Here is a 16377-nt window from a genome sequence, read left to right on the forward strand (position 1 = left end):
ATGAAATCATTTTATTTTCATTTCACACTGAAGGGATCTGTTGCTTCTGTATAGTTTCCATGCAGATGTTGTCTGGTACTCTAGCTCAAATGTTGGATCATGTCGGGTGTGCTTTCAGCCTGACTGGTCCACAATTTGACTTCCAGGTATAGACTACAAGTGACCAAATCACTACACAATGAACAACAGAGGCAAAGACAGGGTTCAATACTTTATTTATTCAGGATTTAATGTGATGACTCGGGTCAGAGAATCGCTGTCCTTGTTAATAGGCCACCATTTTCTGTGGAAGATACAGAGAAAGCATTGTTAGGTTATTATCATTTTTTTATTCAGTGTTTCATAAGACATGCACAAACACATTGTTAGTTAATTGGACTAATGTCCCTATAGCTACTTTCCACTCGGGCCACCCATATGTAAGAATGGGAGCAAAGAAAAAGTAAGTAAGTGTCGATGTATGGTATATCTGCTACTTTAGACGATATAACATTATATTCAGTTTATATTATTTGGAGAGGCATATCAACCTTACAAGGGCTTGTCAACCCATAGATGGCAGCAAAGTAGTCCTTAAGGCAAGGCCGCAGAACTTACAGAGCTGATCCAGTCCACGTAGGAGCTGACTTGGGTGAACACGGTGGGCTTCTTGGGGTAGTTGCAGCTGAGTCCCAGGCCGAAGCTCACGATACCGTGGACCTCCCAAGCGCCGTCAACGTTCTGGCAGTTCAGGGGTCCGCCAGAGTCTCCCTGAACAACATCACCATGCAAATGTTTTCACATACACAAGAAGGCATGCTAGCTTACAGTTAATTCTTTCTGGTTACCGGAGCTACCCTGCACTATTGCTTGCTCCCACATCGATATCAGATGCGAATAGATTAATTTGAAAGATTTGCAGAAGCTACAAATTATATATTTACATTTATCGCTTCATGGCTCCAGAGGTGAGTCTCTTTTCATTTCATGTCACCTTTTTCACAGTGTGTACTTTGACATGGCGCCGTCTTCTTTCTCGTTAAGTAAGTAAGATTCACTTTGCTCATGTTCCCCGTAGACTCACGTTGCATCCAGACACGACGCCATCTCCTCCAGCGCAGACCATGGTGTCCCTCACCATGAATCCCCACCAGTCGGGCTTGGTGCAGGTAGCGTGGTCGACCACGGGCAGCAGGGCCTGCTGCAGGTTTTCAGCGATGGGACCTCCAGCTGTGAGGAGAGCCCAACCAGGAGGACGTCAGTATACCTCAGGAGGTAAGAGGTGATCAAACTAAAGGGACGGCAATAGCTCCCTCTTCCATGAACCATGGGTAGTTTGGACTGATAGTAAACTGTATTTTAAGTGAGGTCAAAGTATGCTGTCCTTGTGTGCACCCACATTCTTATGCTTTCCACAGAGATTACGTTTTGTCCTTGGATTCTGATTGGCTATCTAAATTACCTGTGTGAGGCATATTTTCTAATATTTTGAAGCCATTTGTACCGTATACAGTCGGTGGTTAATTAAAACACATCGCTAGTAAAACCTTCCCTGCTAGTAAAACCTTCACTTGATCGTTAACCTAACCACAACACAACAACAACCTCCACGACCCCGACCTAGGCTGACACTGTAGCAGCCTAATTGTGCGTAAGCTTCTCCAGGCATTGGCTATCTGGTTGTCCTTGGTTGGACAACTAGATTGCCATTGGCTCTTTGGATACTAGTGGAGACCCAATGAAAAGAAGGGGTGTGTCTGTGCGCTCACTGGAGAGGCGTCCCCAGCCAGTGACGTAGCAAGGCGTGTCTTGGGCAAGCAGGAAGCCGGCGTTGGGGATGCAAGCGGCCATGACGGCGTCAGTGAACGTCACAGGGGCCTCCAGCTTTATCAGGGCGATGTCGTTTCTACGGAGATCACAGAGAAACACTGCCACTCACTTGACCGTGGTAAAATATAGGGACCCTTTAACCTCACCAATAATTTATATTCACAGTCTCTGTCCTTTTTAAGTGTGTTTCCCCTTGTCTGTCTATTTTATAAGTTGTAACCTAGTTCTTCTAGTGGTGTGCTATTTTGTCCAGGAAGTCTTTGACAAATATATTTAATCTAGGGGGACTCCCTGGTTAATAAAAGGTGAAATAAAGTGAATAAATAAATAGATCAAATATGAATTCCTTTACTGGATGAAGAGCATGCTCCACTTCTCATGAACGATGATGGAGGCGGGGGCCATGAAGACGGCCTTCTCCTCGGCCTGCACTAGGTTGTGCTTCCCCAGGGCCACCCTGTACTGCTTGTCCTTGCTGGAGGCACACAGGAGCAAAGGCTTGGTAAAGGAAAACAAAAGCTTTCATCAAAAAACGACATTTGAAAACACAGTTCCAATGTGTTCATTGGGTTCACGGGGTGAAACCTGTTCCAATCGGCTTACAAAATGTGAAAGACCGAAACAAAATCCTACATGTAAACAAGAAATATACAATTTCCAAGGGAACACAAGTGTTTACTTTTAACTCTCTATTATATTTTATCACGGAGTAATATTGCCCTCTACAGTGAGCCAGCTAAATCCACATATCCATTGGACATTGAGGTTCTGCTTGAGAGCAACTTCCATGAAGTTTGCTCAAATCACCTGGGAGCTGCCACTGGAGCCTGGTAGGCTCTACCTGTGTACTAGTGTGAGGTGTCTCTTGTTTCCACGACGACCCACCTGATGCAGTGAGCAGCGGTCAGCACCCACTGGTCTGAGATCAGGGTGCCTCCACAGGTGTGTCTCCACTCCCCCTCCCGGTTGTACTGCAGAGAGACCTAACACACACACACCCATAGCCCTGGTGAACGTCGGTAAACGTTTAGAAATACAAGCTTTACCTTTAACACTACGTTATACTCTAATTGAAATAAATATATTATTTTATCATTATACTTCAATGAATAATTTATAAAAAAATAAATACTACAAAATATGTAAAAATATGTAAAAAATTGAATTATTATTCTGAGTCTACTACTCAGATGATGTGTGGTGGGTACTGTGTGCTCCTGTACCTGCCAGGGCCAGCTGTTAGGCCTGACGTCCTCCCCACCGACCACCCGGGTCACAATGGGGGAGAAGGTGGGCAGCCCGCACCCATAGGCTGGGAGGACAGACAGACGCACCGATCAGAACACGGAAAGATAGGTAGACAGACAGACACACGGACGGACAGAACACAAATAGATCGGTAGACGTACAGACAGACAGACAACCAGACAGATGGAGAGAGATACAGACAAAAATATGGATAAATACATAGAATAACAGTAATGATGTTATTTTAAGAAAGTAATAATATGTACTGTATTTCTAGATCTTTAAATAACCTCCTGTGTCTAAATTGATCGTTGATCCTCATAAGGAGGACATTTCTTAAACACAGGACTAGAGGAATGCACTAGCAGAGTTTTGTAGCATTTCCATTTGGGAATGAGTAAATAATATGACCTTACCACCAGCGACTAGGACAGCGAGGAGCACAAACTTCAACATGTCTGCGGCTACACAACTTCCATCGTAGCCGTTGCAATATTTATACCCTTCTCAAGGTCTGCTTAAAGGCCAACAGTGGGTCAAAATACAGGGTGGAGTCAAGCAGGCGAACTGAATTATTTTCGTGTTTTCAGAGTGTTTTCGCTATGTTCAACTACAGAAAAGTTCAGGATCTTGAAACATGTGTTTGGTATGGAGGTGTTCCCATGGCTTATGAAATCCTAAAGTGGGTTTCCGCAAACCTTAACCTATATAACAACAGCAATTATCATTCATTGCTTTAATGTTTATAATATAATTGTAACATGGTTAGTTAGTTTGTTTCTTAAATAAAAATAATGATATTATTAAAAAACAACGACAGACTGCATCTACGTGTAGGTTTGGCTGTGGAATTGAAGTGGTATCAAAAAATGAGGCTGGAAAAATAACTAAGTATATTTATTATATAATCTGGTGACAGACATAATCTACAGCAGTTATATATTTCTAAGTAATAAAGAAAATACTACCAAATTCGCCTGAATACATCAAAATCATTTGAGGTCAACGCGAGGCACCTGCAGGAGTTCACAGAATTAGCCAGATAAGGCTATTTATCTGACTTATCACTTCTCTTGTTTATTTTGGTGGTCTTCATCAAGGCAACCCGTGCTGTGGTAGTGTTTGTGTTTCCAGCAGCAGTGTTGGTGTCTTGTATAAAAGGGGGAGGAGGACACCTTGAACTTACCTCAGACACCATGAAGCTTCTGGTCTTTGCCCTGTTTGTTGCTGGCGGTAGGCATCAACCCTGCATGTTGAAATAATAACACTGCTTAGTGGATATGCATTACGCTTGTATAGCCTTTATATTTAACCTTCACATTTTTCAAATGTCTTACTAAATAATTGCTAGATATACATAAGCAAAGCTTTTTAAATCTGCTAATTCAATGAAGACAGATCGTTTATATCGAATAAATGATTGAAAACTTAATGCAAAAACATTTAAATAAAATTAAAATAATGCAAAGATACGAGTAAGTGAAAAAATGTACCACAATGCAGTGGATTATGCACGGGTGAATAAGTTGACCATGCTTACTATGTGTTATATTTTGACTATGTTGTAAAGAAGCACTGTATGTGCCGTTTCCCCCCAGCCTACGGGTGCGGCCTGCCCACATTCCCCCCAATCGTCACCAGGGTGGTCGGGGGAGAGGATGTCCGTGTGCACAGCTGGCCCTGGCAGGTACGTCAAATTATCAATCTTACTTCATTGATGACACGGATTGGTTCGGTTGTTCGATCCCCAGCCGAATGTTACTCGGTTCAGTAACCCCTCTCCAGTCCCCTCTCCACAGCCTACCTATAGGCCTCCTTGAGCATGATGCCCTCACCCACTGCCTGCACCTCATGACATGTTCTTTAATCAACTCTAGATTGCTTTGGATAAACAGCCCTGCTAAATAATAATTATCATGAGAAGAACCAATTTTTTTGAGCATTTCATTGCTTTTTTTGTGTTATTATTATTATTATTATTTTGTTGTGTATATTTATTATGATTAAACATGTTAACATGTTTGTTTTCTATGACTTCAGGCGTCTCTGCAGTACAAGAGTGGCAACAGCTTCTACCACACATGTGGCGGCACCCTCATCGCTCCCCAGTGGGTGATGACGGCAGCTCACTGCATCGGGTAACGTATGAGCGACGTGGTTCTCCAGAGTAATGGTTACACACCACAATGTGTCAATGTGTCTCTGTTTTTGAGTTCTGTGTTGTTTTAGTATTCAGGTCAAAATGAAAGGGAGAAGTGCAGGAGATAAAAGATAAATATGATCGGACCACTACGGAATCATCCGGAATACAGAGTGTGTGATTTATTGAGTAATTCTTTGTAGATACACAAGCAACATAGCTGATGTATACCATACTTTTTATTTACTAAAATATTAAATTATTAAATATAAAACAAACAATAGACATCAAACACCGATGGGATTTTTCTTTTGGAATATATGCTATTTGGTGGATGCTGACCAATCCCACCAGAGCATACACCTGTGCAGCGATGGCAGTGTTAGTATATCTACTTGCCTCTCACTGGTTCCCAAGTGCTGCAGCTGAGCCTGCCTGACCACTGTCTCTGTGCATGTTTCCTGGTCGCTATGTAGAAGTCGCACCTACAGAGTGCTACTGGGAAAACACAACATGCAGGACGACAACGAGGCGGGTTCCCTGGCTATCAGCCCTGCCAAGATTATTGTCCACGAGGAATGGGACTCCTACAGGATTCGGTAGGGTTCGCCATTTCTCGTTTCATAACAAAAACTCACATTCCCATAGGGTGACACAATATCTGAATGTATGTCTTGAAGAACATGTTTAAATGCCAATGACCGTTTATTTAATAACCTTTAAAGCCTATAAGAAAAAGATGAACGCTTTTCAGAATATTCTTTTTGCAATGTCTAATTGCAATCCCAGTGGTTGGAAGACGCACGCAAATGCCTTTTTTATGTTTATTTTCCCAGTAATGACATCGCCCTGATCAAGCTGGCCTCCCCAGTGGACGTCTCCGCCATCATCACACCGGCCTGTCTTCCTGACGCTGAGGTCCTCCTGGCTAATGGCGCTCCTTGCTACGTCACCGGATGGGGACGTCTTTGGAGTACGTTAGCCTCAAGATTTATTAGCATATTTTTCTACACCCAAGTCACGTCCGTTACATTGTGAGATTCCTCTTTAATGTCTGTTGATGGATCTGTCCCAACAACCGATGTAGTGTCCTTCACCAATTTAAAAAAGATGTCAACAGCACGGGCCTGTATGAAACAGAAGTCCATCACATCACAGACAACGTACATTTGAAAACGAATGTACCGTGAGCAAATGTCCTCACAAGTGCATGGTTAGGTGCGAGCCGTTTGATCTAAAATGGCGTCCGTCCTTGTTCCCAGCCGGAGGTCCCATCGCTGACGCCCTTCAGCAGGCTCTCCTCCCAGTGGTCGATCATGCCCACTGCTCCAGGTTAGACTGGTGGGGCAGCCTGGTGACAACCAGCATGGTGTGCGCCGGAGGAGACGGAGTGCTGGCTAGCTGCAACGTGAGTCCCATATCAACACTGAGCGGTCGGCAGAGCAGTTGTCTTGTAACCGAAAGGTTGCTAGTTTGATCCCCAGCTCCTCCTAGCTGAGTGTTGATGTGTCCCTGAGCAAGACCCTTAACCTTAACTGCTCCTGACGAGCTGGCTGTCGCCTTGCATGGTTGACTTTGCCGTCGGTGTGTCAATGTGTGTATTAACCGATGTAAGTCGCTTTGGAGAAAAGCGTCTGCTAATTGCCCTAATTGTAAATTGTAATTGTAACTCTGCTTTAATTCTTATGCTTTCATTAGAATTGAGGAATAGAAGATATTGGACAAATAGTTCTGTCCTCCTGCTATAGGAAATTCGTCATGATTTCATTTATCTTGTAAGAATTGTAACTCTAATTCTTTGTGTATTTATTCATACATTCCTTTCATGTACTTTAATATACTCCCTTTTATAACAAGTCCTTTCTTCCCCTCCGCACTCTTCCACCCTTTCTGTCTTTCCTCGTTGATGTTTTAGGGAGACTCTGGTGGACCCCTGAACTGCCAGAACACTGATGGGTCCTGGGACGTCCACGGAGTGGTGAGCTTCGGCTCCAGCATGGGCTGCAACTACCCCAAGAAGCCCTCCGTCTTCACCCGTGTGAGCGCCTACATCCCCTGGATCAACAACGTGAGTAGCCTCCAGCCTCTACCGCCACAGGTCGGTTTACACCCTAACTCGGCTTGCCAAAGCCGAGTTAGGGTGTAAACAGTGTCGGGGTTGCCAGGGTGTCTGAGTGCCAGGCGGGAAGGTACTGGGTTTGATTCCCAATGTAAGGCTCCTTAATGGGGTTAGATCTGTGTTCTTAATTGAGAACAGTGTTGGTGGAATTCAAAGGTTCAGGTTGTTGGAATTCAAAAATAATGCTGAGAAATGTAATGGCAAATTAAAAAGTCATATTTTTCTTGTTGGATTAAATGTTCGCTAGAAAAATATGATTTTTTCACCAAAAATACAAAACAAGGTATACTACCAAAAAAACATGTGAGATCAGATAACATATTAGAACGATTTACCACATTTGGTGATTTTATTATGACTATGAAAATAACATGCCAAAATGCTTTCTTTTTTTAAGGTGATGACCACATACTAAGAAGTGGATTTGGCGGTGCCCTTACATGGATGTTTTGATTGATCTACAATAAAACAATTGAACTAAAAAATGTCAACCTTGTAATTATTTCCAGCAATTTTTTTTAATGATATTAAAATTAATAGCAATGTGTAAATAACATTTTCACTATCACCATAAGAGGATTAAGAGAGGGGCTGTCCTCCACATTCCACAGATGTCTTTCCATTTTTATTAAGGTGTTTATTTAGGTGCACTAAATTATGCATTGCTGCTGATTGTTTAGTTGCAGGGCTATAATCCTTAGGAGTTTACGGATTTAATTAGTGTAGGCCTATAGAATATCTAACCAGGATATCGCCTTGTCCCAAATATTACTGCACCGATCAAGACCATAGTTTGTGAAGCATTGCATCTTAAACAACGGAAACGGACTACAAGACGAAAAAATTGGAGAGCATTGATGACGCCAACATCATGTTTGACCCCGGTGTGACCTGAGGCCACGTGAGAACCTCGGTGACAATTAAACTCAAAGACGTTCTTAAAGTCATCCGACGTTGCTTACAGTCCCAACTATCAGCGGCACAAATGATTACAAAGCTAAAAAATCACCCAGTTACGTCTTTCTAGGAGGTAGGCCTTCTCGTTTATTCATATTTCGTTACACTCGTTCGTTTTTATCTAACTACGCAAATAGAAAGCGGTTGGGCAAGGGGTAGCGTTTTGTAGGCTCCTACCAAAACACACCAATATCTGAGTTAATTGACCGCGGCCCTGTTGACTCTGGCAAGTCGATGAGGAACGAAGACAAACGCATTATTTTTCTAGTCCATCCCAAATAAACCCTATTAATATCTTAGCCTACACAGTGTATTATTCATCGGTTCAACATGGTGTACAATATTCATATTTAGTTTTCCTCGAAAGGCTATGGTCAGTGTAGTGACTAGAACAACTCATACTTGACTCACTATCTCCTAAACATTTAGATATGGTTATAGGTAGCGGATGGTGGTTATGTGGTTTTATGTCATGCCATGATGTGTCGTCCTGCTGTTTGAAATAGCCATTGGAAAGCATACTCACCAGTTCCATGCAGTTTTGTAATCACTATGCCTCTCCCATTGACGTAGTAACTGTCAAAATCAATAAACATTTTTATTTTTTTCGATTTCCCAGGTTTCTTAAACCAAAGTAAATTATTCATCCTACTGGTCGCCCGCGGTCATAGCTGCAACTGCAAACACTGTCCGTCTGGTAAGTAAACCATGTTAGACCTGTAGATTCACTCCAATTCTAAATATAGAGATGACTCAACCACATATTAGGAGTTGAGAGCTTAAATCTTACAGGTTCCATTAAGGTCGGAAAACAACTTAAAATTCGAGCACATGCTCTTCAAACTTTGCCTCTTTGTTCCATTGGCACACCTAAGAGGGTGATGTCACATACAGGTGTCCTTATTTAAAGCATATAATTGCATTAAGGTATAATGTTCATGTGAAACATAAACAGTTTAAATCTGAATTGTTTGAATCATAAATGTATCAAACCAATTATACTTAACACTACACTTTCTGTTCATCCTATTCAACACCTTAAAAATAATAAAGTGACAGGCGCCTTCTTAAGGGTCCAGTCAAAGACCATAATGGCAACACGTTTGCTAAGTAGTCAATTTGTGGTTTATTTGTTATTTGGTACTCCCTATACTTTTGACAAAGATAACGTAGCCTTTACATCCTTAACGCAAAACAGTGGGAACACCCAAAGATAAACAACTTACCTAAGCACAGGACCACCTTCACTTTGAATAGCCTACCTTGTAGCTGGACTGCACACAGTTGTTAAATTCACCTTATTAATGTGAAGCATAAACAAAATCATTCCTAATTTTGTGTTGACACATTCACCAATTATAGTTGCAGTAAGTTAGATAGAGTTTAGTGTTAAAAACAAGGTAAGTCATGAGTGTGTCCGACCTTCTCTAGTTGAGTAAACAACATAAGTGATGTTGATGGTTGCTTAAGGTTCTGGCTTTCATTTAAAGTAACCATTTTTCAAGAAATGCATTATTTTACACAACTGTTCAGTATCAGACCGGTGCCCCTTTGGGTTTGCATTTTTGCTTTCTGGACCGAACCATTCATTTCTAACGGGCACTAACAATCTGTCAGGTTCTCTAAACCACTGCTCAGTCAGACAGCGATGTGCACAGTGTCTATCTTGCGACACTTTGCCACGGCTATGACAGGTTTATGATCAATCAGTTCAACATTCAATTATCCTGGCAAGCAATGAAGACATACAAAGATGTTTTTTGCAGTTGTGATGAATGAAACTATGTTCTGTTTGCTTGTGTTGCTGGAATAAATTTAGCACACATTTCTGCTCTATATATAATTTTTCAGTTATGTGAATTTCTGTTTGTTTAATGAAAAGGGGTCCAACAATTGTTGTTTAATGAAAGTTCTGTCCCTGTTCCAGATTTGCACTATTTTTCCTTTTTCTCAATGCATTTCCTTCAACCACCAAGGTTATTTTAAGACAAATAGTCTTGCTTCTCCCTTGATGGTCTGGAACTTGTTATGAAATTGTATAAGCCTTATTTCAACGTTGAAAATATAAAATGACAGCGGCCTCTACCACAACCACAACAACAACGCGTCACGCTCTGCAAAAGTTTGGCCAGCTTTACTTTTCTTTGTCCACCTTGTCATTCCTCTTCTCGCTCACCTCGTCACCGTAATGGTGTTTGCCTCCGGAGCTCATGGTGTCCTAGGCACAGGTTCCTCAATCACCAACACAATTACCACTCGGCTCCGGAACATTCCTTATAGCCTGATGTTCCTCTGCTGGATCAGTAATTATGAACAGAGGACCACTGTGCCTTCCCGCTGCACCCCCGGGCTAATTTGCATGTTAATTATCATTAGTCATGCGCTGGAACGAGTTCATTAAACCCCACTATTCCACTCTGCCCTCCCACCCCTCCCCACTCTGCACTAACATTCCTTTGAGGTTTTCTTCCATCTTCCTGTGGAATAATATAATGTCAGATTATGTTTTTTGAACCTTTTGTCAAAGCTAGCCTTGCTGATCATTAGCATTTGTTTCGGAGCATAGTGTTTGATGCGGCTGGGACCATGACAAGGCCGGGCAACAATTCCATGCATCTTTGTTTTTTGTTTCTGCTATCGTATTCGAAGGATTTTGAGGCATCCTCGCAGTGTAAAATACATTTGTGTACATTCATGTAAGGAGTAAGGAAATCACTCTGATTTGGCGGTTATGAGGTCAAGGATATTGAAGAGTCTTGTATTTCCCTAGTATGCTGTTATACTCTAGAATACCGTATAATTAAATTTTATGAACCTCTGTTTTTATCACCAAAAGAGATTTGTACTTTTTGTCATAGATATATACTGTTCAGTAACTGTTACCCATTTTTCTTAAAATATAGTCATTGCACATTTCCAAATCACAATATTCTCTTCATGGTCAAATGATTCTGTGCGAATTTAATTGTAGTCCCACCACACACAATTTAGTGGTTGTTCAGTTTCTTGACCATGTCTGAATCGTTTCTGCCAGAAGATGGCGGCCTTGCGCCGAACTAGCAACAAAACCGATTTAAGAAACGCCTAATACATTTGAACCGTGTGTTAAACTAACCACCATATTTCCAACTGCTGTAAATATTATATTTTAATTTAACAGCAAGAAATACGATTGGAATAACTAAAAATATAAAATAACTATAAAGAAATATTTTCAATTTAAACTGATCAACTTAAACAAGTAATGAATAACATAATTGTGTTGCTAATGGAAATGTCTTGTAGACTTCATGGAATATAGGAATTCATTTATCAAACCCTGACACTAATTGAAGTTAAGAAAGAGGTGGGGGCTGTTGGGGCGAGGGGCATGGGGTGTTGTGTGTGTGTGTCTGCGTGTGTCTGCGTGTGTGTGTGTGTGTGCGGTGAGGGGGGTTGGGGGCTGCAGGATGGTTGGGCGGGGTGCTTGAGGTGAGTGGAAATACAAAGACCGACATGATATGTACAGCATGACTGACATGCAGTGGGACACACATTGCTGACGGAGCAAAGATGTTTATTCCCCCAATGAATTGAATTATGGGCTCTGTTTAGCAGGGGGAATTCGTATTGCAATGAGTGAGTGAAAAGCGCTGTGTCTTGTTAGGATGGGGAAGTTTAAAGTTCCTGCTTTTTTTAAGGCCCGTTGCTATCATTACATGTCTTACATGACTCCGAAGGCCTACTCAGTCTTACTGTTCTTATTAGAACTCGCTGTGTTGCTCTAAAATTTCAGTCAACAGTTTTGTAGTTTTGACAATCAATTGATCAAAAATCTATTGACTGAAAACTAAAATAGAATCAGATGTCTTTCCGATGTTACAGATTCACTTAAAAAAAAAAAGCCAGAGCGCATACTGCGGTGGCAGCCATGTTCATCGCCATTATTTTGTGAAATAGCTCATGTAATCATTCGACGGAGTCTTCATGAGTTGCGAGGCCTTCTAAGTCGAACCACTGTTGGGCGAAGGCAGGTGTGAAGGTTTCACACCACGCAGTGAACCCAGCGGGCGATAATGCCGACCAAATGTCACCTCTCAACCTCCCGACCGGGCCCTCTGCGATGCGGTGGTTCTGGCTCTCAGGCCCTCTCCAGAGGACCCCCGGATGCCTCTACCCTGTGGCCTTCGCTGACCCCCACCCATCTGTTAGCATGTCTTGAGGGTCAGGGGGCTACCGCGTGTCACACATGTGGATCAGCCCTGGGCCTTTTGGGGAACCCTTGATGGGTTGGGGCAGGAGAGAAAGTGGGATGAAATGTTGTGAAGAACTGTGTGGGGTGGAAGGTATTGACCCTGGGAGCTGGCCTTCCTTCTTCTCGAATAATTTGACCGCTTTGGCTGAGAGTTGTGCATGTGGAAACAGATTTCTCTATTTTAATTCAAATACAGGCCAGGATTCTCTTCATAAGTTTATATTGGGCCCTTTGTGATGTTTGGCAATTTTCCCTCATTTTAGTATTTTTAGCATTGGTATTTAAACTCCTGGCCGACATTAAAAAGATTAAATCTGCGGAATAACGTTTTTTCCAATTCCTCAGGCACTGTGTGGGTAACTTGGTATTAAAATAAGCACGTGTTCTATATGAACAAATCCATTGAGAGATAAAATTCACTCAGCGAAGAGACCACAGCATCGTCCAGAGAGCTGTATCCTGCAAAATGGTGACGAGCCTGCTGGGAAATGAAGTTCAAACACACGCTGGTCTGGGTAAAGCCTCTTAAGGTTCCTCTATGCGCCAGCTGTGTCAATAGATAATGAGCAGTATTTAGTGCCAGCGAGGTGCTGAGAAACATGACTCAAGTGACAACGGCAGGGACTTCATGACACACCCTTCGGGCAATGAGGGCTTGCTGGCCCTTTCCCAGCAAGCACCCACTCCAAATAGATCCAGGAGATCAGAATTAGATTTCCATGCAGTAAAATTGTCGGGGTGTGAAATAGACAGAGCGCTGGCACGTGTGATAGCGTGTCAGTCGGACATGGTGTCGGGCCTCTCCCTTTGCTTAGCACTTAACAACCTTACAGGCTGTTGAAATCCCATTGTTGTAATTTGTTAATTTACTGTTACCACATGGTGTTTTATATGATTTTCACGTTTCACATGTGCCGTTCCACTTTTTTTTGTACAATTTCTCCACCCGATCGGCCTTTTTATTATTGACACTGGAGTGCCTGTCTTGGTGTTGCTCTGCGCTGTTCTTAACTTTGATCCAGAACGTTCCATCTGTCATAGGCCAGGGCTTAAGTAGCACCGCTAACACTGGTTCTAACTAACTGTGGCTCCACCAAAGTCAGCAGACCCAACAAGCTGGCAGGGAGACCCACAGCGAAACACCGGTTCTATGTATACAGTATTGAAGCTTAGGCCCGGTTGCTGGGGTTTCGGAAATAAAAAGAGCTGTTGGCATGGTTGGTCTGTTTCAAGGCGAATGGCGTTCGTTTTAAGTCTCTATATGGATGAGTAGCGCTCACCTCGGTGATGCCATCCCTCTCTTTCTGTGCATCTCTGTGTGTTTTTGTGTTTGTGCGCACTTAGAAATGTGGCGCATTCACTTGGACGGATGTGGATGTGCGTGCAGGACGAATCAGGCAGCTCTCTTGCACCGTGTGGGTACCAGGAGTGAGGGGTAGTTGTGGGGGTGGGGGGGCTCGGGGGGCGGGGGGGGGGGGGGGGGGGGGGGGGGTGGTGCTGCTGGTGGTGGAGAAGCAGGCGGGGGGGACGACGACAAAGTGGTCTTTATGCAGTGTGCCGAGCTCAGAGCGAGAGACATTGTTGAGCAGTAAAACATTGGGTAACCAGAACCACATGTCGGAGAGCGAAGGAGAGACAAACACAGACATGCTCCGCGGCTCCTCGCCGGGAGCCGGGCCCTGACCAGGGGCCTCGGCTCCGGACCCGGGGCCGCGCGGCGCTCGCTAGACACGCCGCATTTTATATAGATCAGGAGCAGTCAAATCAGGAACAGATTGTACCCTGGAAAAGGAACGCGGGAGGGGGAAGCCGTGTGTGTGTGTGTGTGTGTGTGTGTGTGTGTGTGTGTGTGTGTGTGTGTGTGTGTGTGTGTGTGTGTGTGTGTGTGTGTGTGTGTGTGTGTGTGTGTGTGTGTGTGTGTGTGTGTGTGTGACTGACTGTGTGTGACTGACTGTGTGTGTGACTGTGTGCACCCATGGGTATGTGTGCGCCCGTGTGTGTGTGTGTGGAGGAATACAAACAGTTGGATTCATCAGCGTTTCAGGCACAATTGAACATGCCACTTGCCGCTGAGTGTTTTAACGAGCTAGATGGTTCTTGTTTTTTTTTTACCAGATGCTCAAGTGATGTCATTGTTCCTACCCCTATGTATTTTTTGTTTGCCTCAATGTTACACGTGTCTTAAGGATTTCTTTGAACAATGGCGCGGTTGAAAGGCAGATCAATCGTTAAACAATACAATATGTTTCCAAATAAATTACAAATCAAAAAGTAATGTACATCTATAATTTAGAAACGTGAATACATCAGTGCGATTGTTTCGGCTCGTTGCTTTTCACGACGCTAGGCTGGCTTTTAACGCAGTGGAAATGTCTGAGGCACCATTATTCAAATCAAACATCCTGCGCTGATGTCACTCCCCAGTAAAGTTGTAACTCCGGGACATCCAGAACACGTTCAACTCTGTGCTTTAAATGCAGCCAAGAAAAGGAACTAATTCCATTCATCCCATCTGGGGAAAGTTACTGACCCCAAGCCTGGTTGCGTCTCAAGCCTTTAAACTTTATGCATCAAGTTGTCACCAAAAGCTGACGAGTCGCAGAGGCTACCGTTTTATTCCAGTCGTTTTTTTTTTTCTAATAGTGTTGATTTTGTGATGTATCCCTTCATAAAAAGCGTGCGTCCGAGAGAAGCGCTTTCTCAACCTAAGGGCTGCTATGGTTTCCCCGGCCGTCGTTGTATGTGTCTTGACCACTATCACCATTCCATTTAAAGTTTACGCGGGCACTTCACGAAGCTCCCCCTCGTTGACTCCCAATACGCTAATTGTCAGGCCGGGTGTTCATTATCAGGTTAGTCCTTAGGCCCCCCCCTCCCCCCTTACCGTGACGTAGCGCTGCGTTTTAAACGATCTGAACTCCCAACGGCGCTCTAGAGGTCAGCCCTAATTAAAGGGACAGCGCACCGCATTAGCCATGCATGGAGGCCAGTAGGTAACAGAATCAAGATCGTTGGGGCCCCCAGGTAGGGGTTGAACCCCTGACCCTTCTCCTCTCCGTGGCCCTCCACCTCCACCTCCACCTCCACCCATTCTCATACTGCTCCCTCTCACCTCACGGCCTCGGCTGAACTGTCCGTGATGTCCGAGCGGGCCAGTGAGGGAGATCGCACTGTCTGTCTTCAGTTTGTCTTTCCTTCTGCCCATATAATCCAATGGTTCTAATAATACCGTCAACCTGAGACATCTCTCTCTCTGATTGTTTTTGTTATATTTTATTTATCTCTATCTCTCCCTGAGCCTGTTTTATTTGCATTTCATCAGGGTAATAAAAGACGTGGACGTTACGGGGATAATGTGCCCTCATTGCACACCTGAAGTATAAAAACTCGATAGGCAGTAGAATGGCAGCCGGAGCGTAACACATTCTCTATCCCTCTGTAACGCTAGCCGGGTCCTGGATGGCTTATTCCCTAATCCTGGACTCACGGTGAACTTGAACCTCTGTGGCGCGCACTAATGTCGTTCATTCGTGTTTGTTAGTGTGCGTGTCCCTCAGACGGTCAGACCCCGACCGGTAATGGTTTCTTTTTTGAAGTGCCGGGGCTCCGTGTCATGGGCTATGTTTGTGTTATTGCAGATCCTCTGAGGGCCCATTGTTTTGGGGGACCTCACAGGCTTCCCTCCTAATCCAATCGGCCACGGACGTTTCGGCTCAGGACCCTTCTCTCCGTGCTTTGGGGGGGATTGACGGGGCTGTCCGAGGGAGCCAGTGGTGGGGAGGTTTGGAAAAATCACTTGTCCAAATACAGCCTTGTTTCATTACAGGTGGGGGCTGATGCATGTCTGTCATGGCACTCAGAGTCCCCCCG

At 43.8% G+C, this 16377-nt stretch overlaps 2 protein-coding genes across 2 annotated transcripts; one reads left to right on the plus strand and one right to left on the minus strand.

The window, feature by feature from the left end:
- Positions 1 to 172: 172 nt before the first annotated feature.
- Positions 173 to 3583, minus strand: LOC130388172 (chymotrypsin-C-like). Its single transcript, XM_056597547.1, has 8 exons — positions 3474 to 3583; positions 3033 to 3121; positions 2695 to 2792; positions 2162 to 2284; positions 1749 to 1885; positions 1064 to 1209; positions 598 to 750; positions 173 to 283 (listed from the first exon to the last, which is right to left on the minus strand). The coding sequence occupies exons 1-8, from the start codon at positions 3511 to 3513 to the stop codon at positions 266 to 268; spliced, it is 804 nt and encodes a 267-aa protein (XP_056453522.1). The 5' UTR covers positions 3514 to 3583; the 3' UTR covers positions 173 to 265.
- Positions 3584 to 4183: 600 nt separating this feature from the next.
- On the plus strand, positions 4184 to 7822 carry ela2 (elastase 2). Its single transcript, XM_056597559.1, has 8 exons — positions 4184 to 4290; positions 4656 to 4744; positions 5098 to 5195; positions 5674 to 5796; positions 6034 to 6170; positions 6460 to 6605; positions 7113 to 7265; positions 7714 to 7822. The coding sequence occupies exons 1-8, from the start codon at positions 4254 to 4256 to the stop codon at positions 7729 to 7731; spliced, it is 801 nt and encodes a 266-aa protein (XP_056453534.1). The 5' UTR covers positions 4184 to 4253; the 3' UTR covers positions 7732 to 7822.
- Positions 7823 to 16377: the final 8555 nt, after the last annotated feature.

Source organism: Gadus chalcogrammus, chromosome 1 (genome assembly GCF_026213295.1).
Source record: "Gadus chalcogrammus isolate NIFS_2021 chromosome 1, NIFS_Gcha_1.0, whole genome shotgun sequence".
Lineage (NCBI taxonomy): Eukaryota > Metazoa > Chordata > Actinopteri > Gadiformes > Gadidae > Gadus > Gadus chalcogrammus.

Coding starts and splice junctions, on each gene's coding strand:
- LOC130388172 (XM_056597547.1), bottom strand. CDS start 3,513: ATGTTGAAGTTTGTGCTCCTCGCTGTCCTAGTCGCTGGTG. Junction 2,793..3,032: donor CTAACAGCTGGCCCTGGCAG/GTACAGGAGCAC, acceptor TGTGTGTGTTAG/GTCTCTCTGCAGTACAACCG. Junction 2,285..2,694: donor ACCGCTGCTCACTGCATCAG/GTGGGTCGTCGT, acceptor GTGTGCCTCCAG/CAAGGACAAGCAGTACAGGG.
- ela2 (XM_056597559.1), top strand. CDS start 4,254: ATGAAGCTTCTGGTCTTTGCCCTGTTTGTTGCTGGCG. Junction 4,745..5,097: donor TGCACAGCTGGCCCTGGCAG/GTACGTCAAATT, acceptor CTATGACTTCAG/GCGTCTCTGCAGTACAAGAG. Junction 6,606..7,112: donor GAGTGCTGGCTAGCTGCAAC/GTGAGTCCCATA, acceptor TTGATGTTTTAG/GGAGACTCTGGTGGACCCCT.